Source organism: Ornithodoros turicata, chromosome 9, assembly GCF_037126465.1.
Source record: "Ornithodoros turicata isolate Travis chromosome 9, ASM3712646v1, whole genome shotgun sequence".
NCBI classification, from domain to species: Eukaryota; Metazoa; Arthropoda; class Arachnida; order Ixodida; family Argasidae; genus Ornithodoros; species Ornithodoros turicata.
Window position 1 is genome coordinate 8,607,582 of NC_088209.1, and position 27,223 is coordinate 8,634,804.

General features: G+C 45.6%; 1 protein-coding gene across 3 annotated transcripts in view; it reads left to right on the forward strand.

Moving 5' to 3' along the window:
- The first annotated feature begins 2,239 nt into the window (after positions 1–2,239).
- LOC135368089 (AP2-associated protein kinase 1-like) overlaps positions 2,240–27,223 on the forward strand; it is a 56,941-nt gene continuing 31,957 nt past the window's right edge. For 2 of the 3 annotated variants that reach the window (XM_064601163.1, XM_064601165.1), the window contains exons 1-10: positions 2,240–2,869; positions 6,304–6,422; positions 8,146–8,251; positions 9,846–9,985; positions 11,932–12,053; positions 14,433–14,514; positions 15,031–15,163; positions 16,761–16,864; positions 21,125–21,207; positions 24,608–24,792. In XM_064601163.1, the coding sequence (XP_064457233.1) occupies positions 2,743–2,869; positions 6,304–6,422; positions 8,146–8,251; positions 9,846–9,985; positions 11,932–12,053; positions 14,433–14,514; positions 15,031–15,163; positions 16,761–16,864; positions 21,125–21,207; positions 24,608–24,792 (1,201 nt within the window). In that variant the 5' untranslated portion in view covers positions 2,240–2,742. The remainder of the gene's footprint in view (positions 2,870–6,303; positions 6,423–8,145; positions 8,252–9,845; positions 9,986–11,931; positions 12,054–14,432; positions 14,515–15,030; positions 15,164–16,760; positions 16,865–21,124; positions 21,208–24,607; positions 24,793–27,223) is intronic. The other variant, XM_064601164.1, reaches the window with a different exon arrangement.

A 27,223-nucleotide genomic window follows, 5' to 3' on the forward strand; every position in this document is an offset into this window, starting at 1 on the left:
TACATATTCAGTGGAAGCGGGCTTCCCTGCACAGCATATCAGCTCTGCAGAGGTGCCAGCCTTATTGATATTACAGCGTTCAACATAGTAGAGGTTTTCCAATGGCCTTCTTGAGCAAATTACTGTCATCAAACAACGCTCAACAAATGCTCACTTGCTCTGACATACCCAGTAAACCAGGAATATCCCAGGTGCGTCCCAGAAAGGTCGCATATGTCCACCACGTCTAATGCGATGTTCCACCTCTACATCCACAATGCGACTTCGAAAAGTGTCTTACTTATCTAAACTTCACGTCATTTTCCTGGGGACATCCTTTTCCGGAAATAAGGATCTCCCTGGGAGACAGATGTTTCTCCGACAGATGTCCCCCACATCCCCAGGTTGCCACGGTTTGGACTTCCAACAAATATCTGCCGTTTGTTTTCACAGAAAGTTACACGGCGATGCCCGGAAGTTGCACGTACTTACCAGCGTACATGGTAAGGGCTCGGTATTTTCTCATTATTGCTCATACCGTTTTATTGAGCTGCTGCGTAAGTGGACAGATTCTTACTAGGCTTGTAGGCGTTTTTCTCTTTTTTTGCCATTTTGTTTCAGCTTCAGCCTCTGCATCTTTCTTTCTCTGTTTCTCCTTAGTTTGTTTCTCGTATTTCCTTTATGGACAATGAACAAGAAATTTTAAAGGGCAAAAATAAAGATGTACATATATACAAGCTTTGTAGCCATGAAGATCGCTTTAGAAAGGCAGTGGCATACCTTTCCAAAGCGAAAACAGATATTGCTTGTCTGGCAAGCTTCCACAAATTGGAGAGTCCTGTTTGCCTGCGAGTCAAACTAAAGGGTCAGATGTTTAAGCTGAATGCAATTGCATATACCAATAACACTGAACTCAAGAACTGCTTGGCGTATTAGCTCAGTATGACGATAACATCTGTTTTTCTTACTGCTTTTGGTTTGAGGCATTCAGTTGATTCATCGAAAGTTGAACTCGCACCGCAGAGCCATGTTTCTCTCTCTCCTCTGATAATGCTCCATGTAACATCTCGTCAGGGGCCATATTCGGACAGTTCTTCGAACGACTGTTACAGTACATCCTGTGAATATACGGCTATGGACGTCCATCCATGTAGCTCCCAGAGATGTCCACCTGACATCCATTGCAGGACATGGACGCTGGAATCTGTCTCGGACGTCCGCAGGAGGTAGCGTTCTGTCTGGGTCTACTCGTGAATGCGATGGAAAGTCATATCAACCACTGTCGCGAGAACGTGTCATGCCACCTGGTCTTTTACTCTTCCTCTGGGACATTTCTGGGACTTCCTTAGCAAAAAATAAACAAGTAGAGACGCACTGTACGAGGGGCAGGCCCTAGTGACACGGCTTCTGGAACGTGGGACCTCTTTCGGATGCCCAAATAATGTTTCGTGTTGTGTGGGTGCTTCAGCCGTCATGGCCATGGAGACGAACTGACGTCATCTGCGAGTAGTGATTGAACGTCCTCGCGTACTGGGACAACCTTAATTAAAATATAAGCGCAAAACGGTCCCATATCCTCAACATGGATTTTCTGGAACGCACGTTGCACTTTTTGTTAACAGAATCAAGTCTACAGGTATTAAGTTAGCTACAATCAATTGCGGAATTTGCAGAACGGCGAGACACTCTGTATAGCAGACGAATTCTGACTTTATATGTCCACATAGCGAAGGAGGGAGAGGAGGCAATAAGCAGGACTTCTGTATCTATGTGGCGTTGGCAGCGGAGCCCTGGTCCGAGATCTTGCCCCTCCCTGAAAAATTGCCTAGCGGCGCCCCGGACCAGGACTTTGGGATCATTTCAGGACGTCCTTGGGACGTCGGTGGTTTACTGTGTTCGCTAAAGAACTTCGGACGTTGGCCCGCCTTCGTTTTCGTTTGTTATGTACTGAAGAGATCAGAGCGAGATAGACCATGAGATGTAGCGCTAGCGTCTCCTTGGCCGCTGGCAAGCCCACTAATCTCTGTGCATGAAGGTATGGCGATCGTTGCGCCAACTGGTGTTTCGGCGGCAGCGTGCTCCACTGACTTCTCTTGCTACCTCGTGGCCTCTTGCTAACTATAATTCAAAATATAAACCTGCCGTCGTCTGACGGAAGTAAGAAATATCGGTAGCAGTTAATGAAAAATTTAAAGCATGGAAATGTTCTCATGGAATCTGAACGGAAGCTGTCCCCGCAAGTTCCGCTACAGCAGCGCCGTCACTACTGTTTCTGCTAGAATTACAAACGTAAACAAGTCATTCAAAGAGAAGGAATATATTGCACGCAGTGTCCACGAGGAATGCAAGTTCCGAAAATTTTCATCGGTAAATGACTCGACAATAATGTGCGCTGTGTCTTCCTGTCGCAGCTTTTCGAACAGTATCGTGGTCACAACTTGTAAAGGGGATGTCGTCAAATGAAGTTAGGCCTATCAGTCCAGTTTTGACGAGCTGCTCAGGTTGACGCTTCCTATTTTATATAAGACCTCGATGCACAGTGAAACGGAAGAAGAAGGTGAATGTTAGTGCAAATTTTATTTATTCTTCATCACTGTCAGCTCCTGTGAATAGTTTGACCCGTGCGGAACACTTGGCCAGCTGGAAATGCCATGACTCAACCTCGTAATCGCTTGCTTGACAGAAGTGTGACGGAATCGAGCTGCTCTACGGTGCTGAGGGGCAGAGTATTGGCATCATCTGCCCATTGAGAAGTCATTAGATATGAAGAAGTTATTCTCGCGATTCGAAAGGATTGATCAAGGGACTGGCAGGGAAGCCAACAGTTTCGTCGGTAAAGTCTTCACAGTTGGCCGCACAAGTGTAACGGTAGAAGATGTAATAGCGGAAGGTGAGTTCGTGTGCCACTTTAACTGCACGTAGAATTGTCGACGAGAGCCATTTTTCTGTCCTAATACACTGGCAACAAAGTTGGCGCGTAATCTGTATGACAGGCGGTGTGCCAGGTGGAATACGTCAAGCCGCAGTCAAACCGGTGGTTTTAGTTGACTTGCGCTGCCGTCTGCAGAGTACCCCGATAACACAGTTTATTTCGGAGGGTAGCATCCATTATTTTCGATTTCGTACCGAAAAGCAATTTTCGCGGACTGTAGCTCATCGATAAGCCATTGCTAGGGTATTTGAACTTTGAACGCTCTTACCTGTTATGAATCATATTGATTGACAAATGAGCACTATCTGCAGCTTTGCAGTTTTTCCGCACGATCTAAGGGATCTCGTGCCTGGGACGATTCCAAGATCTGACAAGGGGGTTATGGCCCAGGACATAATGCTACATACACTGCCCAAGATTTGTATAAGCAGTAAATTACGATAAACGCTACCGGGTGATCTGCACCAGTTGTTGATGCAGGGGCAGATCTGCAAAAAAGTCAAATAAATGTGATTTATTTATTTCAATGCGACGTTTGACACCCCCGGTGAATGGCCCTATTTTTTCTCAACAGTCACAAAGTACGATGACGTACGATAAGTATTTAAAGATATTGAAACATTCAAATAATTTATTTTACTAAGAACAAGCTCTTGCGTAGAGTTTACGTTCCCTCCGATAACGTGTCTGTTGAAAACACAAGGTATATGTACCGTAGTTTAAAGAGAGTGGGACGGAATGTACGAAGAGGCTGAGTTGTGAGAACCGCAGCAGAGGAGATAAAGGAAGGTCAAGGCCCAGCAGTTTTACAAAAAAAAACAGGAATAGAATATGCAATACTAATGGGGATTGCCTCAGGTCGTTAAGTGATTGATACACACGTGGTCTCCCACAGTGGCTGAAAAACAGGAAGATAACACGATCATCATTGTAAAATAAAGTTGTTGATGACATCACAATGAGAACTTTGGCATCGTTTTATCCATAGGCCACACTCAGTGGCCGTAAGACGGTGTTCGGCTGTTGCTAAACTATGGCATATGCTCGTACGAGGTACTCACGTGTGCTTGATGTGCATTGTTGCACACAGAATATTTTGTCATTGGCAAGGCTACGATTTAAACCCATTCGAGCAACGTATCCTACAACGTATCCTACAACGTTGTGTGTGTAGCTCATCTTCAGAGCACATCAGCTTTACGAGCAGTTCACCTGTGCCACATGTCTTTACCACACAGGTGCGGGCACAGAGGACGGTCGCCCCCCCACTTCCCACCCTCTCCCCTGAGTTTTTAGTGCGGGGGCCCTGCGCTCCCTGAACTTTCGCTCTGAGGATTGTGCCACCCCATTTTTTTCATCAGATCGCGTGGACGAGTCGTTCCTATAATCACATCAATGGCTCCTCTGGGTTAGGTTAGGTTGGGTTGGGTTAGGTTAGTGCTCACCCTCCCCTTGCCAAGAGGGACTTCTGACGCCCCTGTTTTCGCGTGAATATAAAAAAAAAAAGAAATCAAGATTATTCTGCAGTTGCGAGTGATAAATCAACATAACGCAGGATTTCATGCGCTGTTACAGTTTGCTCATTGCATTTTTAAAAAATCAATTTGGCATATTGATAGGGTCTATCTTTTTCGGGTTGAACCTAATTCCCCTCGATTATTCCCTCTCAAGTCAGTCTAGGACCAGTTTGGGTAAAACCTAACTTGTCCCCATATTCCAATGACGCATCAGATTGTATCACATACGCCAAACTAGCAATTTATACGAATGTATAGCGTACGTATTGTTCAAATGTGCCGCTAAGGATGTGAAGTACACTTGATGTTACAAGATATGGTGCTGATCCCTATAAACTGCAAGGGATCTATGTTAGAGCAATAGGCTCAGTTGAACTGCGACCGCCTTGCTCGACATAGAGCAAAACATAATAACCCGGTAACACCCGAATATCAGTCGGGCCTGATTTCTCCGATTTAATAATGAACTACAGATTTAAAAATAGCACCCAATTTTTCACTGCTGAATCCGGTCAAGTGAGACCCTATACATAGATGAGCTGCTCTGTGCCCATCTGCAAGAGAAGCAAATCTAATCCAGGTTGAAATCCAACCAAATGTTGTTTTCTTAAAGAAATCAGTGGCCCTGCTGCAGTGCACAACCAGTTTAGCTCTCAGTTAGGTGAGTTTCATTCTTCTCCGTGAGCTTAGCATCTGTAGCAAGATGCAGTTTCAAAAATCCTGTTTCATTTATTAACCATTTGAAGGGTGGGCAAAAATTACAACTGCGTGCCAAAGTGGGTAAGGCTTTATACGCAACGTACATACCGGATGAATACTGTAGAGTTATTTATCGAGTATTCCTACGAATATTCCGGAAGTTTGATAGTCATATTGTGTATATTTTTGCACCTTGGTTATGTATAGAAGGACAAGTTTTGTGTTTCTCTGGTTGTCTGCAAAGGTTCGCAAGACCGTGGTAGGCACGGCTGTATGCATAGGCCTTTGTCGCATGCAATGCTAATGAATTTGGTGCCTTTTCACGGCTGAGTGTGCCGCGTTACCTGTCGGCGCAGGCCTCCTGCTCCCCTGTCTGCTGTGCAGGCGATGCACAACCTTCAGCAGTATTAACAGTATACTTAACAGTACAGTCTCCCGAAGAAGCCTCACTCAGCCAGACATTGTTCCCAAGGCAGCACCATAAAGAGCGGGTGCGAAAATTTAAACGGAGACCTTCTGTCACAGTGTGGTGGGCTGTAAAAGTTGACTGCGGCTAACTAACGGTAGGGGAACACAGGCTGAAGCCCCGTCTAGGGCCGGTAAAGTATGGGCCCACAATGCAAAACCCGAACCTGGCCCAGGTTCGTAAAAAGAAAGCTCAACTTGAGCTGGGCTCCGCGATATTAAATCTGTGGCTTTCTTGCAGACATTTTAGCCAATCTTAGTGCAGTGGACTGCTATACTCGATAACAACATTCCATACTCGTGTTATTGGGAGCCTCCCTGCTAGCATTACTGCCACTCTTGCTGCAAGGTTATTGTTGCTTTACGAGCCATGCGATGTCTGTAAGATTAGGTTTGTATTCAAACGGTGTGCTGGTAAAGCTTAAATCTGTGCAGTTGCCTTTATTCTACTCTTCATGTTTCAAAGAATACGTTCACTTTTGGGGACAGTGAAAAATACATGGACAACACGTACATGCATACGTGTCCAGTTCGTTTAACAAAATGAACCTGTCTTGTGAAGCGCATTTCTACTGCTTTGACTGCTGCCATATGCTTCTGCTGAACTGAATTTCTGAATATATTTGCGGATACTTTTTCGTGAGCTGTATCAATGACAGTTACCCATTCATAAATTGTATTGACATTGTTGGTTATTATCTGTCATTTCAGGTGGCTTTGCAATAGTATTTCTCGTGAAAGGACCCAATAATGGCCGCTATGCCCTCAAACGCATGTTTGTGAATGACGAACACAGCCTCAATGTGTGCAAGCGAGAAATTCAGATAGCTGTAAGTACCGTCTTTCCCAGGTATTCTGCGAAATATTGTCCAGCGAGAGCTTCTCAACCATTCACGCTTGCTGCTCTGTACGGTGTCTGCGGAAAGCATTAATCGAAAGTGCCACTCTGGACTCTGAAAACAGCATTTATTTTATTGAGTGCGTAAAAAGAAGGTCTCTCGAGGATCCTGAACGTGAAATTTCAATCCTGTTTACGAACGCTGTGTATTTCTGTCAATTTTTGAAGATCTGCCGAGCCTCCACAAGTTTCGATGATGCAAGGAGCGGGTGACATAATCATAAGCCCACAAATTGCGATGATGTCATGTTCTGGAGAGGGCACTTGTCTCGCGACACGAACGAAAGAGGGGAAAATGGGAGCGATGTCTCCGCCCTCCTTTATGTCTTCTCGAAGGTCGGAGCGATCGGTTGTCTCCAGGGAGCGCAAAAAGTGAGCCCACCGGATGATACGTTGCCAAGGAGAGCTGGGCGCCGTCTGAGCCTAACATGACGTCGCAGTTCTCGAAAATAAAAATTAATTTACTCTAGCTTTCGCATTACGTAGAGCCAGAATATTTTGCAGGGATGTATAATGAGACAACACAATTTCAGTAGCATAACTTTCGTAGGAATTCTGGAGACTCAAGATTTAGTCTGTAGTGGCACTTTAAGAGGCATCCTGACTCTTTTAGAAACACGTCGTGCCACCTACTGTCAGTGTTGCTCTGTGACTGAATACATCTTTTAAAGGAGCACTGAAGTGAACCCTTAATAATTTTTAGTTTTCCGCTGCGCCTGCAAAAGAACGATGAGCGCAGGTGAACTACAGAGCATGTGCAAGGGCCTGTTCTGTTCCGCACATATTGAAAAAATCCTCTCCTCATGCAAAGAGAGCATCACCGAACGACGGGCATATCAGGAACGTATCATGGGCTTCTGCACATGGCCCTTGACGTACGTAGTCACACCTCAAGCACGTATAACCAGTGTGTGAGCCGAGAAGAAAAAAGGCACAGAGCCGTTTCTACATTACACGAGAATCGTGCCTGTCATCCGCGGTTGCTCTCGCTGACTGCTTTTGGAGGTTCAGTGGGGCAGTGATAGCACATCGCGGAGCGAAAATATTTTGCACGGGGGTGACTCCTGGTGGACAGCTTGACGGATGAGGCAGGGATTCGAGCCACATTAAAGTGGGACTCCACAACAAAATCAACAACGATTGTGAAATAGCAGTAACCCTTGCGGTGTCAGGAACAGAGATACGAAATATTGCGTTCCCAGAGTGCGCAGATTTTATTCGAACAAATTATTGCGAAGTGAGCGCTTCGCCTCAGTGAAGCAACAGGGCGCTGAAAGCAACACTTGCCGACGTCATCCTGCATGGAGGAATGCAAGCTTCGTAGCAGACGACAATGCCGGGTGACGTCACAGTATCTTCCTCCGGGTGAACCGCTGTGCGCTTTGCACGTTGGTTTCGGTTTGGTATTGTCATCATTTACTAACTAATTACTCGCACAAAATGAATGCGAATGTTGTATTCGGTAACAAGGGAGCGGTTCGTGCTCAGCAGGATGCTCACCTATTTTTTTCGAATCCTTCCAAAGTCTCCATTTAAATGTCACTTCATTGCTCCTTTAAGTTCTGTTTCACACCAAATTTTCCTTTCACTCACTGGAGGTGACTCTTTCAATGGTGCAGTTTTGTTATGAGCACCGTTATATGTGTTCTTTACAGAGCAGCCTAAGTGGCCACAAGAACATAATTGGCTTTGTGGACTTTGGAATCAATCATGTTGGAGGCGGTGTGTATGAGGTTCTCATGCTCATGCACTACTATAGAGGTAAGATGACTACTGATTTGTTCACCTTCTTCAGTGATTCCTTATCTTCTTTATCAGTTATTTCTTATCTTACTATAGAGATAAGATGACCTAGTGATTTGTCCACCGCCCTCAGTTATTTCTTATCTAGTCTCGCATTTGGTCAAGTTTGGGGTTCCTAATAACTAGGGCTAATATTTTTAAGCGTTTGCCAAGCAACGCATAAATACGACATCTTCGGGGTTGCCTGCCTTTTTATTGATTCTGTTGAATTGTGGCCTTTTCTTAACGTTTTTAGATGCCACAACAGCCTTTTCTTTAGAGGTGTAAGTGCGATAATGCTTGTGGGAATCAGATAATTGGTAATAAGATGCTTGTGGTGTAAGTGGCTTTCAGGTTTGAGCTGAGTGCTGTTTTTTGCTTTTCTTTGCTGCATGTTTGTGTCTTTTGTTCCTTTTTGTGCGTTCCTTTTTGATCCAAAGATGTGGCCTCTCTGGGTCTTTCAAGATCTTGGAGTGTGGTAATCTAAAAGTATTATTCGATACAGCCTATTTCCCGGCTTCCTTGCCATTTGCGTACCAGACGTCAAGGCTTGTATGGTACCGTAGCCTTTAAAGGAGTACAGAGGGCCATCCAAAAAAAAATTCAGGTTAAGACATCTGATGAAAGTGTGTGTGTCATTATACCAGATAGCGCGAAAGGTTTTGATGTGCGCAATTTGTTTCCCCGAAAAAAACTCACATAAACATAGCTCCGCGCCTTCACCCTTAACTCGCCACTCCAGCTATAACGAGGATGAGGAGGTATGATGGCACGTCACCGATGACGGCATAAGGAGACTCGTTCTGGTTCGCCGGTCAGTGGGGGTCAGCGCCTTGTCCCTTTGCCGCCGTAAGCCTGTTTTGCCAGTTTTCCCGGAGAATTGGGATAGAAGGAGCGGCCGAAGCATTACCGAGCAAGGAGAAAGGCTTTATCAGAACCCCGAACAGCCGAGTAGCAGACGACAGCGGAGTAGCAGACAACATTTCTCTAGGCCAATCAGCGAGCGTTCTCCTTATAGCGTCAGCGCGAGGTTCCAGGCAGATCACAGGCTGGTACTGCTCTTCACCACCGTTGCGCACGGTCGCTTTTTGCGGCGTATTTTAAATACAATTTCTGCGATAATTATGACTCTGTGGTGTAAATTACTTCGCATGGTGCATCTTACTGGCCTACTTAACAGCTTTATAGGAAGAAAACTGGGTGTTAAAAATGACTTCTGTGCTACTTTAAACGAGCAGTTTTTCCTTGATGGAGCATTCAGAAATGTCAAGAAAGCCAAAGAGCGTACCAGATTAACGTGACTATTTTTGCATCTTAGTGCCTCTCTTGGTATTTTTTTTTGCCTAAATGCCTGCCTATTTTCGTCGTTTTTAGTGCCAAAATTTCCGGGCCCTACTAATAACGCAACGGGGGTGAGGTATGCAGCAATGGGAAGCCATTGTATAGTCAAGGACCAAAGTTTGGTTAGTTTGGCTTAGTGTTAGCCAAGGATTTCAGTTTTGTCTGCAAGAGAGTGGATGTTGAGTAAGTAACGCAGGTAATGGTCTATAGCCTGGATTTTTCTCCTTCCCAGGGCACGTGTTGCAGCTGATGAATGAGAAGCTACATTCGGGCTTTACTGAAGCTGAGGTGCTGAAAATCTTCTGTGATATCTGTGAGGCTGTTTCTCGTCTTCACCACTGTCAGACTCCTATTGTTCATAGGGACCTCAAGGTGGGTGACTCGCATAAATGCCCGTCCTGTCCACGACCTTGGCATGTGGCAGAGGGCAAGTTGCGTGTGTGGTTCATTTTAAGTTTGCTCCCAAAGTCTGTTGTCCAGGTACTGCAGGAAACGCAGTGGGAATATAGGTAAAAGAAATTAATATTAAATTTGCGGGAGCTGGTAAGGAATGATAAAGGACCTGCAATGCACAAAGAATTACGATAATTTTTTTTTTAGTTGTAACGTTTAGTAGATGGCATTTTGTAGCTTATATTTAATGGAAAACATTCAGTTTTTACTTTTACCATGACCAAGAATAGAGTAGTTTTTGCACCACACCAAAATAACGCATTTGCCAAGCGGTTGGAAGAAAAGATAGTCATTTAGTAAAACACATTGCAATATTTGAATAGAATGCATGTTTGAAAAAAATGAAATAAAAATTCATGTGCAAGCGACGAGTGCAGCTTGTTGGAAGTGCATTCCATGGGGTTGGGGGGGGCAGGGTGTGAAAACCTGTTGTCATTTCAGGGGCCATAAAACAGGGTAAAGTCGGGCAATATCGTGCGGGAAAGCAGATATTCTGGTGGCAAATATAAAAAAGTAGTGCCGCTCGCCAGTTACCGTGTATTCACACGAGCGACATTCACTGCAGAAGCGGAAGACGCAAAAAACGTCATTGCTTTCTGTGCGCGAACGCTCAGCGTTCAGTGTACACGTGCGCTGCTAACCGTGGGGAATATCCTGCGACGTAGCCACAACACATTCCGTAGCAGACGACAGGAAGGACGCTGACAGCGTCGTCTGCTAAATGTGCAGTACGCCACTCCGGATATTCTGCCCGGTGTGAATGCTCAACATAACACCGGGCGGAACTTTGTCTCTGTGAGCGGTGTTTTCGCTTTTTCTTCCCCTAGAATATTCCGTGAGGATGTCGCTCGTGTCGGTATTGGTGGTTGAATATGCACTTTACCAAGTTAGTTTCCGGGTTTGTTCAGGTCCTTACCCTAAGTGATAATGATGCAAATTGGGGTGGGGGAGTAAAACGGGTTTCACAGGGCTTCACCACAAAACACGGGGCCCTATGCATGAATAGCACTCGCATCCGCAAGAACATCATTGAGAGATGCGATGTCAGCATTGTCATTCCTTCTACCTTGCCATTGTTGTTGTCCACTGCCCTTCTCACTGCTGAATTTGTCCTGGCGTTAAACACAATAACTGGGGGTTAGTTCACTGTCCACAACAGCGTTGTCGGCATAGGTTGGCGTACCCATTCATGATGGCCTTCACCGACCTCACTCACCATCACATCATGGAGAATGAATGATGTGAAAGGCTATGAGGGCACCTGATTTTGAAGTTTGATGATGCGCTATGGGGTGACACAATGTTGAAGTTGAATGGAGGGCTATGAGGTAATGTGATGTTGAGGTTGAATGAAGGGCTGTGATGTGATGTGACGTGACAGTTTTTGAGGCGGGAATCAGAATGGTGGGCTTCGAAGGTGAAGCTACATTTCGTGAATTTTGAGGCCTCCACTGCAAACGTTTTTCTGGCTACCATTATGATTTTGGCACCAGAGATAGAGGAGATTGGTTCATATTAAAGGGTGCTGGTGCTATTTTTTTCAAATTTTCCGGTCACGCTGCAACAACCCCTGTGAAGTTTAAAACGTGATTTCTTGTCAGTGACTTTGGCATCAACGACGTGAGGGCATTGGTCCGCATTAAAGGGTGTCGAAGGGGACTGGTGTTCCTTTTTGAGAATTTTGCAACCACTGCTGTAAAAAAACTCCTGTGAATTTTTACTATGCTGCATGAAAAACAATTTAGGAAAGGGAGCTAAAAAATTTATTGATGTTATTGTACTTACATACTTTTATGCTGTTGCTGAAGTTGATGCTCTGGGATCTGTCATGTGAGTGGTACAAAGTATTGTACTTATCATTCCAGGTGGAGAACATACTTATCAGTGACTCAGGCAACTATGTGCTATGTGACTTTGGCAGTGCTACAGCCAAGAGTCTCAACCCTCAAACTCAGGGTGTCGCGCCAGTAGAAGAGGAAATTCTGAAGTAGGCTTTTGTTTTACCTCATAAACGTGGCAGTGTTTTAGCTGATTCATTTAGAGGCTCAGATCACCGCACATTTGCGCTTATAACTGATTTATGAAATGTGATTGGGTTATACGTAATAGAAAACTGTATAAACCCTCTGTATGCCATTTCTATATCACAGTAGAGTCGAGCCAGTTTATAACGACATATACAGGAGCGCAAAATCTGATCATTATATCAGAGTATCGCTAAAAACGAGCGTTTACGAAATCGCCAGTCTGGATCACATCAACGAAGTACAACGGAATGGGTAATGAACATGCGCAAGTTTGTTGCGAGTGCAAAAGCGTTTAATCTAGCTCTAGATTGACACAGCTTTATGTCGAAAGCTTTTCCTGAGTGAAGCTCTGAACCTTTTGAGATTGATGATTTCATTAATTGCTGGTCATGTAGTGCCATAGTCATCATCATTCTCAGTATAAAGCTACATTTTCCATCAGAACTCACCTCGCCAATGGGCAATTCGTCGACGCCTGTTTGGGTGGCGACGCGTAACTATCTCACAGCTCATGTTTTGGAAGCCATGGTACTAGCTTGCAACAATGTTTTGCACCAGTACAAAATCCGTTTGGCACGCACAACTTCAGGGCAAGCCACGTGCCTTTCCTCGTCAAAATGTGTCCCAGAACCACAGTTGCTATAGCAGCAAACCAGCAAAAAACTTGAGGACAAGAGAACGATGTTGAGAGGGAACCTCCTCCTCCACCTCTCGCGGGCCTCTTGGAAGTGGTGTGCTTTATATTGTCTGCATCTAAATACCTGGTGGTCTTGCGCGGAAATAGCCGCTGTGTTCTCGCTTTAATGCTCACGGAGGCTTTTTAAAATGCTCCCATAATTCTTGAACGAAACGGGGGAATCTTACTTTTTGATTTTCGCGTGTTTTACCGGCTGTTGGGAGAATTCTAATCGCTGTACGCAAGCAAATGCTCTCGTGGAGATTGTTATATCACAAACGTGAGGATAGAGGGATAGAGGGGTAGCAAGCGAGCGGGTGGTATAGATCCATAACTTAAGCACCGACGAAACCTTTGTTGAGTCCAGTGAAAGTGTCCTTAACAAAAGGCTTACGAAGGAAACGCTGTCCTTCATCTCTTCTGGGAACTGTGTCAGCAAGCCTTCGCGGTGGTTTTGGGGATGTTCTTACGTCCTCCTCATCCTTCTGTCTCACCCACTTCAACTCGTTATATGTTTTCGCAGTTGAGTAAACTTTTCAGCTGCGTTTGAGACCTTGTCTGTGTTGTTTTTTTTTGTCCCCCAGTCTCGGATTTTTAAGTTACGGTTATATCGATGTCTTGTTTACATGTATACTTCAATGGGTGAGCTAACGGGAACCAGTAACATTATATCGGAGATCGTAATAAACGGACTCGACTGTATTATATATTTAGGCTTCCGACTTTTCTGATTTATCCGATAGACTCCGATGAACTCAGAATTTTCCAACGCCCACGGGGCGGCCTTAAGGTTCTTCCCGTTTCCTTCTTCCTTTGTCCCCATTTTCCACACCTAGTTTTCGACTTCAAACTGAAAGAAAAACTAAAACACTACACAAACAACTAAAAAAAAGGAAAAAGTCAGAAGTGGTAGCCTCCTTCAGGGTCGCTGAACACATGAATGGCCCGAAAGGAGGATAGTACACACACTTGTCCCATCTGTTCTATGTATCCTCGACCCTAGTGACTACTTGACTCCAGGTACTGCACTAGTTTGGCACACAACAATTCTGTGCTCATAACAGCTGCTACCCATGTTACTCATTTTGAGTTTGGGCACATTCAGAATTTGTGTAAATACGTTTGTTTGTACTTCAATAGCTCTGGGTATTAAAACATCCGTGCGTTACATCGTGTTGTCCCAGTCACTTTTACATATCTTTCCTTGCATTGTCTCTGCGATGACTGTTCCGCAATACTCCGAAATCGACGCCGTTCATAGTTAAGATTTTTTAATCCTCCGAGAAACTCAGAATTTCCGAAAAGTTGAAAACTCCGATAAACACCCTCTGAATTTTCCAAAATGAAAACTCCGAAAACTCGGAACCCTATATATATATATTCTGTGAAAGCTATTAACTTCAGGCAACCTCTGTCCTGTAGTGCCCTGCACTGCATTGATCCGAATTGCCCATTGTCATCAACCTTATCACCAGGAGGTGACCATGGTCGTGACATTGGGAGATTCACCTCAGTGTCATGTGACAGAATCTCAAGTGCCTACAGAAAGCATATCGTACTTTCAGGATGGATACATAATTGTTCACGATTCATATCTCGTTTAAATGTCGCATTCATAATTCGCGGAAGAGTCTGGCAACCTAATGTGTGTTGTGCTTCTTAGGTATACAACGCTAGCATACAGAGCTCCCGAAATGGTTGAACTGTACAGTGGAAAAGTTATTACTACGAAAGCAGATATCTGGGTAAGTTCATTCTGCCTATGTGGCTGTTTTTGTAATGTGTACATCGGCGATGTGGTACGTGGGACTTTCGGCAGTTACCTTTTGGAAACTTTTTCCACCATTGAGGAAGACTTTGGATAATTTTTAATTGTGGGAAATTTATTTTTTAATTGAATTGACCAGAATTGCCAAGCGAACCTCACTTTTTTGTACAGAAATACGAAGTCCTCCATGGATAACAGGCATCAATCAGGCAATAATCAAGCAGGCGGGGCTAATGCTTAATTTTTCCTACTTTTTTTTTTCCAGTTATTTCTATCGCAATACAGTGCATAGCTTTTGTTGAGCCTGCGGTTATCCGTGGAGGACTTCACATTTCTGTAAAAAAAAAAAGTGAGGTTCGCTTGGCAAATTTCAAAGTTCAGTTGACAAAAATAAATTTCCCTCAATTGAAAATTGTCCAAAGCCTTTCTAAATGGCGGCAAAAGTTCCCAGAATATCGTATCAGCAATATAGTATCCCGCAATATCGTTCCAGGCATTGGGTTGTTTGCTCTACAAGCTATGCTTCTTCGCGTTACCTTTCGGAGAAAGTGCCCTGGCCATACAGAGTGGCAACTTTAGCATACCGGACAATTCTAGATATTCCAGGCAGATGCATTCCCTTATAAGTAAGTACAAAGCCTTAATTGTTGTCTTACGTCGCTATTTATCTGCTGCACGGCTCTTAGCGTATCAGAAGGCTCTGAAGGTTGTCTGAAGTAGAGCACTGCACAGGCCTAACTTTCAGGCCTGCGCCCGGCTGCTACGGCCCGCACCCGACCTGGGGCAGACGTCTTCTATAGATTTCCAGCCTGGGCCCAGCCAGTACCCGCCTGTTTCCATGCTCAGGCCCAGTCCCAGCCCGCCTCTGCTCTATGTGTTCTCGAGGCCCGCAGGCGTATTTCGATTCACTAGTGAGCACAGCGCAGCGAGGAAAAGAACGCGCTAATTGGTGGAGATTAAGGAGATACACTCAAACGGAGCGGCTGTGTTTCTCTGCCGGCAAGCCTCTGTGTGCTTGGTGCTTGCTTGGGAAGGCAGGCGCAGCAGCACGTGGGCGATGTGTACGTACCGTGCGGTTCAAGTGTTACCAGCGTCAAGTCACCAGTGTTAGTTGCCTTTTCTCGAACTCTCACACAAACGAAATCTGTCGGAACACCTAACCTAACTGACCCTCATGCCAGACTGTCAGCGAGCCCACCATACCAGTCGTCCTTAAAAATGTGTGTGAGTGCGTGTGTGAAATTCATACCCATTACACGAAATAAGGATGATCACATATAAAAAAGTGATAGTTCTTCGATGAGAATACCATAATGTCCCATACAAAATGGAAAAAAAAAAGTGACACGAAAATTCAGCTGTCCAGTCTCGCGAAATATGTTCGTGTACGTGCCCGACCATGGCCAGCATTGTCAATCCCGTACCCAACTCGGGCCCGGTTGGCGGAACCGGGTAAGGCCGAACCTGTGCAGTGCTCTAACCTGAAGGGATTCAGATCTCATATTGGAGCTTCTACAGATTGGGTAGAAGGGAGAGAAGGGAGAGTCATACCAAAGGGGGCTCTCATTCCAGTCTTGGTCTTGTCACCGCTTTTTTTTAGATTGCTCACGAATGCGAACCTGGTAATGCAAGGATTGACAAGCAGTATGTAATGTATGTCCTGCTTGCATAGAATGAGTCATAACTGTTATGACTGCCTCCTATCTTTGGTGTGATGTTTTTATTTCTGCTAAAGCTGGCCCTATGGCACGTAACAGCCTACTGTCATCTAGGAACTTGAGTACCAAGTTTTCTGTCACTTGTGCTGAGGCCGTGATACTTCATTGGGGCTTCTCACTCTCTCTTGCATGTCTTTGTGAGTGTTTTGGGGCACCCAATCAGAATCACTGTATATGTCACATGGTACATTTATACCTGGGATTTTGTACTTCGGTGGGGCTCAATCTGGAGTTAAATAGCCTTCCTAAGGCTGCAGTATGTATAAATAAATAAATAAATGAGTGAATGAATAAATTAATGAATGGGGAGCTGAAGCACAAAGCAATCGTGCCTGCTAATAGCCACAGTGGTTTGACATCCTAAACAAAAGCATACCTTTTGGCATAGCATTTTGTAGCATTACTTTGCTTTCACACTCGTGGAATTTCAGTCTTGACTGTGCAGTCGTCAGACACAGATGTGGACAGAGGTACTTTAAGATTTGCATTGATCATTCTTTTGCAGAATATATGCTGGAAGTGGAACCGGAAAAGAGGCCAGATATCTTCCAGGTCTCCTATGTGGCCTTCACACTTGCAGGACGAAAGTGCCCTGTGCAAAACCTTCATGTGAGAAAGTATTCCCTCTCAATTTTTATGTTAAAGAGCATATCACGCGTGAATATTGTTTGAGGCAACAACTAGGGCTGCATAAACTAGCACTATGATTATTTTTTTTTTACAATAGCCGATAGATTTTCTGGACTCGACCTTTAAGTGCTCAATCCTGAAGACTGAGAGGCTTATGCACTCGCTGGCCTACACTCAGGGGTTACTGATGGGCAAATCTGCACTCTAGCCAACCCACAATTTCCTCGACAATACGACCCAGGGCATTCTGCACTCGTTAGAGCACGACGGTGCAGTCGTCAGAGGAGTGACTCGGGGCACAACGGTAACAATCCGACACATCGTTTTACTAATGCTTATCAATCTTGCAAAAATTAGAAAGAAACGGCCGGTGTGGATGCTCCAACAGCAGAGATTAGCTAAAGCCAAAGATTATGAGAAGCAATACTCATTAAGAAAACGTAATTTACGTGGAAACTGCCTTAATGGGAGACTTTCTGAGGATTCGAAAAAAATTGGGTTTAGCATCGTTCCCAACACCAGCCACCCCCTGGATGCCAAATACATAGGGTTCTTCATTTTTGGGGTTTTATGATTTTTCAAATTCGGGAGGGAAAAATCGGGTGCTATTTACACACGAGTATTCGGGGAGAAATCGGGCGCTACGATCTCCGTTTGGTATGTCACCGGGGAATTTTCGGGTGAAACGAAAGCCATATTAAAGAAGCCACTGCTGTGACACTGGGACGAGAAACAAGAATCTTTATATTTCCGCTCGGAACCGAGGCACTGAGTGACCGCGGTATTCAAACACTTGCCAGAGCTCCACAAAAGCTCGTCTTTGACTCCTGCAGGAGGGGATTATAAAAGGAGTACATACAGGTTGTCACAAACAGCTCTCTTTGCTGGTATTATGATTAACTTTTCCAACTGTTTACCGAGAACGACAAGTTCTAGGACCTCAAGGATTTTGGGTTGATATCTGGTTTTACCCTAATTCTGGATAATTTGTTCGGTTGGGGGGGGGGAACTATCGTGAAAAATCTGGTTTAACTCGAAAACGAAGAATCCTACGAATACACCATTTGGGCATTCACTTTGAGCGAGCGATAAATTTGTAAATGATGACAATAGCAAACTGAAACTGAAACGCGAAGAGCAGAAATCAGAGCTCCATACTACGGTGGTTCTTTTGAAGGAGGACTCTGTGACGTCACCCAGTATTGCTGTCTGCTTCCAAGCCTGCATTCTTTCTCCCTTGCCGGATGCTGGATGATGTCATCAGTGTGTTGCTTTCAGCACCCTCTGGCTTCACAGAGGCGAACCGCTCGCTTCGTAATAATTCGTTTGAGTTGTACCTGTTCAGTCTTAGACCGGGATATTTCGTACACATGTGACATGTGTGTGTGCCTGACATACCAAAGACTACAGCTTTTCCGGAGTTCGGATGTCCGGAAACCTCGTTATCCGGACTACATTACCGGGAACGAACCTGCTGCCTTTGGATTTTGTCCCAGTTAGCTGGAATTCGTTGTCCATATCCGGACAGCAAGTACGGGGACCAGTCTTCCAGGATCTACATCATTCTGATTCGCTTATCCGGAAAAGTGTCTACGTCCTCCGTCCCTGGCACGTGCTGTGTTCGCATTATTCCGGAGAAGGGTCACATCTCCCTGGAACATTCTGTAGTGTTTGACCATCGTTTCTTCTGAGGTCACTCCTTTTTGGTGTGTGTGGGCACACGGTAGAGATAGTAGACGATAAGCGAAAGAGGTGCACTGCACCCACGAAACACAAGAAATCCACACGTCAATGCCCGCGTCGATGTGAACGTCAAAGCCCAGGCCGTCTGAAAGCATCGCCTGTCTTTTGGCCTATGTCAAGAGCATTTGCAAGAAAACAAGAACATATACGCAGGACCAACTTTCTCAGACGTTGCCCTTAATTGAACAGCAGGGTGACGCAGCGGTTGCCCTGGCTGTGACCAACACACGCATGCCTGCTAATTTTAAGAAGCTCACTTCGCATGAATTTTTCGAGTAACGACCTTTACCTTGTTTTCTTTTCTGGAGCTGTAAAGAGGTGTCCCAAATTTTTCGGGTTTCCCCGGAAGTTTGCTTGGTCCGGTAATCCGGAAAGTTCAGTATCCGGACGAAAAGGGACGACTCACGAGGTGCCCGGATAATTGAGCCACAACATTTGTGGTGGTTTTGTTGCAGAGTCCCACGTTTAACACAGTTTCAACACTATGACGGAGAACTTCGAAGTGTTAGCTGTTTTGCACATAAGGTCCGAATGTCCCTCGTCAGGATGGTGCCGCGATTAATTGGGCCGTGCGGCGGGGGTCCTTGCCTGTTTGAGGTCTTCTTGGTTTCTCGCACGAAGCACCCAAACAAAGGTGCTCGCCGACGTCTGCCCTCGAGGACTGCCGCTCGCTACCACACACGCTTGTTCACAGACTACGACTGCCCGTTTCTAATTCTGTTTACTTGTTTAGCTTGTTCTGTACTTTTTCTCAAGTGCTGGGAAGGAGGAATTCCAGATCCACACGCGCTCAGTGGTGTCACTCTACACCCGCAAGAATCACCTCGTCAGGGGAGTACGGGCTCTTGCGACTGAACTTTGTTCCCGAGGCCTTTCAATCTGTCTCTGCTGGGTCCCCAGCCACACTGGGATCCCTGGGAAGGAACGAGCCGACCGTGAGGCTCGGCGAGCGTTGGCACAAGAGGAGTCGGCTCTAGGACTACCCTACCAAGACATCCTGCCAGTGTTAAAGAGAGCTGTCTACACACAGTGGCAGCAGGAGTGGGACATGGTAGAAAATAACGAGTTGCACGTCACACAGCCACAAGTTTTCCCCCCCCGCATCGGACTGAACGCATCAACAGATCCTCCGAAGTTCTTTACGCAAGATTGAGGATAGGGCACACATGGCTCACGCATCACCACCTACTCAGAGGTCAGGATCCGCCAGCTTGTGCGCACTGCGGTGACAGCTTGACTGTCTTGCACGTACTCGCATCCTGCCCTCATTTCGAACACCAACGCCAACAGTATTTCACCGCATTCTACAGATACCATGTCCCACTCCACCCAGCCCTTCTACTGGGTGACACTCCTCTTGTGCCATTTGATAATGTCATCCAATTTTTGACCATGTGTGGGTTACTTAGTCAGATATGGACGTTTAGCATTGCTCTGCTTTTAGCCTTTCTTATGTAAGTCTCTCATCGCTCATACCTGTAGATAGCTTTTAACTACCACACTCACTTGTTATCGTCCTCTCCCTCTCCCCCATCATCATCATCTCCCACACACTGACCATAGTTTTGGCGCTCTTTCGCCTTTGCCGCCTTTATGCCATTAAACACATAATCTCTGTCTCTCTCTACACCCGTGATCACATGGCCAGGGGTTCGCTGTCCCTGGCAATGTTCGGTCCACTGACATCAGCGCTAACTAGAGCACTGCACGGGCCCGGGCTTACCCAAAAAACTGAGCCCGGCCCGCGGGTTGGGCCGGGCTAGGGTTTCAGACACCGGGCTGGGTACGGGCTTGACAACACCAGGCCATGGTCGGGCATGTACGCGAACCCATACGCCCGGGCCGGGCCCGGGGTGTAAATCTATAGAAGACGTCGGGCCTGGGCCGGGCGCGGGCGCGGGCCGTAGGAGCGGGGCACGGGCCGTAGGAGCGGGGCACGGGCCTGAAAATTAGGTCTGTACTGTGCTCTAGCGCTAACTTCTTTTCACAGGAAATGGGCCGTTTCGACATCTAGACAAAGTAAACTATCTAACAGACAACTGCAGCCCTCGGCTACCATAATTTTTTGGCTATATAACCCACGTTCGTAACTCTCCAAAATTTCCTAAATGCGCAGGAGTCACACATTCGTAACAAACGTTGAATGCCATAATTTTTTAATTTTAGTCTCTCTCTTCTCAGAAGGCACACGACTGGCTTTATTTATTTATTTATTAATTAGTACCCTAGTAATTATTAGTACCCTCAGGGCAAAGCACTACAGAGGGGAGTGGTTTTACAAATGATCCGTAATGATTCTATGGAATGTTTCCGAGTTGGTACAAAATAGTGAAGATGGAAGGTGATTCCAGTCAACGCTTGTTCTCGGTACAAACGAGTTTGAAAAAGTGCTAGTCCTGCAGTGAGGTATCCCTACTTTGTGCTGATGGTCAATGCGGGATGAAAAGTATTGGTTTGAGTAAGGGTTTGATAGCGACTTTGTATTAATTTTTGCAGAACTCCCCCATACCAGACATCGAACAGCTGCCCGAGCCTCAACTGGACAGTGAGAGCCGCCTAGGAGCTTCCAAACCTCAGAGGTATATACTACTTCCTGTGCAGTGTTCTTGTGGAGTTTTTTTTTTTTTAATGTGTAGTGCGTGCCATAGGAACAGATGATGGATGATTGGGGCTCAGTTGCGCAAAACCATGGAAAACGTCACGTACGTTTTGGCCCGAGAGACTATGACCTTGGAGACCTTGGAGGTCAAAGAACCTTGGAGGTTCTTTGACCTCCAAGGTTTCACTCAAGCTCAGTGAAACAGTTGTTTGTAGTCTCTGTTTATGTCTTGTTTGGGGTTTTGACACTTAGACAGTTGAAGTTCATTACGTGCTACCATAAATCGAGAAGTTACCCGTAAAAAAAAAACTCGTTGCGAGTTAAGTTATCGTGCGAAAAATGTAAGTTAATAGAGAAGTTCATCAGCCTGAAATGTAACTCGCAGTTACGGAGTTACTTGAAAAACAGAACGAGTTACTTCCAAGTTACTTCGGGCAGAAAATAGCACTACACAGGCGCATCGCGCGTGAGCAGTTGAGTTAGACCATGAGTTGCCTGCGGAGGAGTGCAACACGCTTAGATCGTTTTCGTTTATGTCCAACAATTCGAACGCTTTGGGTCAGGGTCTTACTCCCTGTGGGTGCACAATGGTTCAGCTTTATTTCAATGGCTGTGGTTCTTACTTCCTGAATAGAATACTGCCATTGATTGAATATCACGTTTTATGGCGTAAAATGCCATGAAAGAAAGGGAGAGTAAGCAAGAAAATATGTGGACGTGAGTGAAAAGCGAATTAAAATTAACTTGGAACTTAGCGTAAGTTACTTTGGCAAAGTTACCTCAAAAAAGAAACGAGTTGCTCTGAAAGTTACCACAGCACAAAAGTACCGAGTTAAGTTAAAATTTACCAAAAAAAAGGAACTTAGTTACTCTAACGATACTTGTAACGAGTTACCTCGATCTCTGCGTGCTACACGTATTGCATGGTGTACCAGAGTATCGTATTTACAGTTGGAAAAGATGGGGTGCGTGAGAGCATTCGTGGAACAACGTTGGAACCTGCTATATTCTAGCGACCATATCATATGGAGGCCTTCCCAACACAGCATTTGGAGGCCAGCAGTGGCACTGCTCATCGACATGGTTATTGCTCCCTCAATTTCTACAGTATATTGTATTTGGCTTATTATTATTTATTGTGTTCTCGTTATTATTTTTGTGCAACCGTTGGTGTCCCAAGAGAAACTGTTCTTCATCAAGTTGATTCTCATCATCATTCTACACATTTTCATGGGTGTTGTTGCTGCCGTCTGCTATGGTAGTTGTAAGTCCACTTCTGCACGTTCAAAATTCAAATTTCCTTTGTTCAGTCACGATGTAGATCTCGTGGGCCGACCTGTAGTGCTCCTAGCGAATGGTGTGGATGATTATATCGATTATGACAGTCTTGACATGGTCATTATAATCTAGTAGGTCATGGTTCAAACAGCACGATACTTTCAGGTTTCAGTATGTCAGTCATGGGCTCACAGTAGAGCCATCATTGATGTTATCTTAATAGCGCACAAGCATGAAAGAAGTACTGTATTTGGGTGATTCCAATACAACGAGAAGAAAAAAGGAGTAGAGGCATTTGGAGTTCTAGTTGCCATGTACAGGGAGTGGCGACAAAGAAAAGGGGGGTGCAGTATGACAGGCCTCACCCAATAATTAGCGCGCATTCATTCCTTGTCATATTCCTCACGTTCTTCTGTGCTCTCGGAACATCATCATGCTCCGACTAGGATGGCTCCTTTACAGTTCGATGATTAAAAGGGTTGCGAATTCAATCCCGAATATTACACGAAATCGTGGTTGCAGTGTAGATTTACGGGTGTCACACATCTCCGTCAAAACCCCTTCACGCTGCGCTCCCGCGTCAGCTTTATGGTTATAGTTACTTTCAGTATGAGGAGATCCGTTCGCTCTCTGTTTACCTCCTCCTTGCAGAGCATGATAAAATGACTCGGGGTGCCTTCACCCCTGGCACAGGGTTGCCGTGCACACGAGGCGACGTCACGAACCCAGCAGAAAACGATGCTGCCTCTCCTGTAGGTGTAGTGGGTTGCAGGGAAAATGGTAGGCATTGTGTGTTCAGAATACGTTGAGTGGTGGCTGATTTCATTGCATTCGCTAAAAACAGGTTAGCTTTTGTTCGCTGTATTTTATTTTATGTGAGCAAATTTTGTTGCCTTAATCTTGCTGCGTTAGCGTACGTAGCTGTGGCCACGGTGTTCTTGGAACGCTGCATTCCAGAGTTGTATTCCACGGGGATGCTGTCACCCGTGTGTCTGAATCAGCTGTGTGACAAGTGGCGATGTGAAACTGCGCGACAAAAAATTATCGTGCAGTTTGTCAGACGTGTTTCGCCCTTAGTCATTTAGGCGAGTGACTTCTCGGTCATTGTGAGGTTTCGATGGCTATTATTATTTCTTTATTACTCTTTATTGATACTACTGGCGTCCTTCAGGGGGCCCAAGTAGGAGTGGCGGTATATTGATACAAGAAAAGAAGAAAAAAAAAATACAAAGGTGAAACAATGCAGATAATTATTGCAACACAGTAGGTGACACGGTAGCTACAAGTGGCAAAGGATGAGAATGCATTAATTATATACAACGACGACAAAGGACACAATGCATGCATGTAGCAAGCAAGATAATACATAATGATATATACAATGCCATAACGACTTACAAAGATGCTAGGTCCTGAACCCTCAAATTCAAATACATACATACATCAGACTACTAAGGCATCATCGCGTCAAATAAGGAGCTAATAGACCTCTACCGCAGAAACGTCACCGTGACTTAATGATGATGCTGGTTGACATGTCGAAACCGAAACAGTGCGGGCCATTCCGCAAAGCCATATTCCTTCACGAAGATCACGAGTGAGTTCTTTGTGCAAGTGGCACACACAAACGAGGTGACGCTGTTAGTCGCTTTCGTGTCATCATTCGGGTTCCCAGTCCCAGTGCGCTGCCCGTTGTTTGGCGTCTGTGTTCTCAAGCGTCCTGGAGGGAAACAGCGAGAAGCGCATGTTGCCATCTAGCATAACTGAGTCTTGCATTTTCATAATGCAGAGTGGGCTTGCGGTAAACTTCGAATAAAGCAGTTCAAAATACGGGCATTTCGATCGGGACCTGGTGAAACTTTGAAATAAGCGATAATTCGTAAAAAGCGAGGGATTACTGTAATACATAAAGAATTGCAAGAAGATCGTACGACATGAGAAGCCACATTTAAACGTGGCTTCTTGTGACTTATTGATTTGTGGCTGTAGTAGTTCCACTCTGCTCAGTTGGCGACGCTGTTGTACCATATCGACGTCATGTGTTTGTAAACAGGGATAGGTCTGTTCTGCAATCTAGAGCTGCATTATTGCGTGTTGTTCAGGACAATGCAAGTACCAGTGGCTGAAGGGACGTCTGTGGCTCCCCGTCAGCGACCCAAGGGTTCTCAGGTGCCACCTGGTGTTGGGGGCCTACCTCTTATTCCACAGACACCGGCCAGCTCTGCACGGAGGCCTACCCCCACTAATCCTCAGCAACCTCCTGTTCCTGCTGTCACACCTAGTCAAGGTAAGATTACTTACGTTTAATCACTCCCTCCCGCGGCATAGTGGTTGGGATGATCGCTTTTACACATCGATACTGGGAGGTGATGCGGGTTTGCATCCCCCGCACCGGTTCCACTGTCAGAGCTTTTTTCCGGGTTTTCCAACAGTCTTTGCAGACGACATCCATTTTGGCTTGTTGGTACATTTCCTTGACGATAAAAAGCTCTAAAGAGATTAACACAGACTACGCAACATAGGGCACTCATTTTCAACAATTTAATGGACAGTCAAATCCATCTTTATCACTAAAGCAGGAACTTCCTTTCCCTCTCTGATAGTATGATATGCTATCATGGGCAGATGCCTAAACAAACGTCTCAGTGGGCACTGCAACAACAAAAACAGTAGACAATGGGTTCTCTTTTTGTGTTCTGGAGATTGTGGGTGGATGGGATATACAGGGAGTTTCACCTAAAGTGATAAAAAGTTATAACCACAAAAGGATTGTGGGACTTTTGGCAATTACCTTCTGGAAACTTTTGCCACCATTGAGGAAGGCTTTGGACAATTTTTAATTGTGGGTAATTTATTTTTTTCAATTGAATTTTCAAAATTGGCATGCAAACCTCACTTCTTTTTTACAGAAATATGAAGTCCTCCAAGGATAAGCGCACACCCAACAGAAACTATGCACAGTATTCCGACAGAAAAATAGTAGAAAAAAAAGAGATTTAGGAAGCCCACTGATTATTGAGGGTGGCAACACGTGTTAGTACAGAGGGAAATATACTACAGGAGAGGGAAAGGAAGTAGAGCACTGCACGGGCTGACTTTTCCGGGCCCGACCCGGCCCGGGCGCATCGAAAAATGGCCCGGCCCGACCCGGGCCCGGACCTTCATATTTTTATGCGGCCCGGCCCGGCCCGGCGTCTAAGCAAATAGAGCCCGGCCCGGCCCGGTGACCCGGCGAGTAGATCCCGGCCTAGTATTTCCAGCCGCGACGTACGCGTTTCTGGCGATTATCAAACAAATTTATAAGTAAATTTATCAGGAGAGAAGACAAACATACAAGTGATGGCGGTTTAACACCGTAACCGCACGAGACCAAATTAAATCCAGAACGCACGGGGCGTTATCGTTACACTGTCAAGATTTTGCGGAGATAGAGCATGCTGTCGACAAACTGCTTCTCCCAGTCCCTATCCCTCTCACCAAGCTTTGCCAAAGTGATTGTGAAATATGTGAGGAGTGAGGAGCAATGTAAAGTGGCTTGGAGAATGTTCTAGAGGGTCGAATCATATGCATAATGCAGTACCCTTTGCTTGTCTTTGCAAAATATGCACAGGAATGACGCAAGCGCATGATGATATGAACTAATGCATCTCCAATGTGTGGAATTAGCTGCGTGGCGCGGCCGGGCCTGACTCTCGGGAACATATTTGTCGGCCCGGGCCCGGCCCGGCCAGCGATGGTGGCGTATTTTAACGGCCCGGGCCCAGCCCGGCCCGTGGTGCTGGCGTATTTTGTCGGCCCGGGCTCGGCCCGGCCCGGAGCACACAGCCAATAACAAGCCCAGCCCGGCCCGCGGGCCGGGTCGGGGGCCCGGGCCCGTGCAGTGCTCTAAAAGGAAGTCCCTGCTGCAGTGATAGACGTATTTGGCAGTCCATTAAATTCTTGAAAGTAAATGCTCTTTGTTGTTGGAATCTGTGTTCATCTTTTTATAACTTTTATTGTTAAGGTTTCCAGACGAACGTCAGCACAGTTCCCCGTGAAGGCGGCCCAGCGTGCATACTAGCCACCCTCTCCCCCCACTCCTTCCTACTGTGCCCCCTTAACCTGTCCACGCCTATACGTGGTTGCTTCGCGATGCTAACGCTGAATTAAAAACGTACAGAAATTTATAATTATGTCGCTCTAATTTTATTGTGGCGTGGGCAGCAGTAATGGGCAAAGCTCCTCAACATCATGCTTAAACTAACGTAAAATGTCCGTGGAAACTACGAATCGCCATGTTGTAAGTGTACTTAAAGATAGAGCCTCGTCTCAACCGTTTGCATCTGAAGAGGAAGAGGCGCAGCCTTTGTGCATATTTCTCCAGACTCGAGGAAATGTTCCAGACAACTAGCCTGCACCAGCTAGAATAAAAGCTGGGACTAGTGTACCCAAGTGGGGAAAAAAGTGGGAAGACTATACTTAGGGTGTTTGATGTTTCGAGTGGACGCTCTTCATCAGAAAAAGGGGAAACAGAAAGCTAGTGTCGGAGGATGTTAAACGTACTGCCCAGCCCGCTAGGGGGCTGCACGTGTTTTTAACCTTGTGTTTTGTGTACGTGGCAGTCCCTTCTATCGTTCTGCGGCAGCTAGCATAGATATCGCATGAAACGGATGGAATACTTTGCGCATGTGTATATGTGTTAACACATGCGCATCATATGAACTGCAGTACTCATCTCA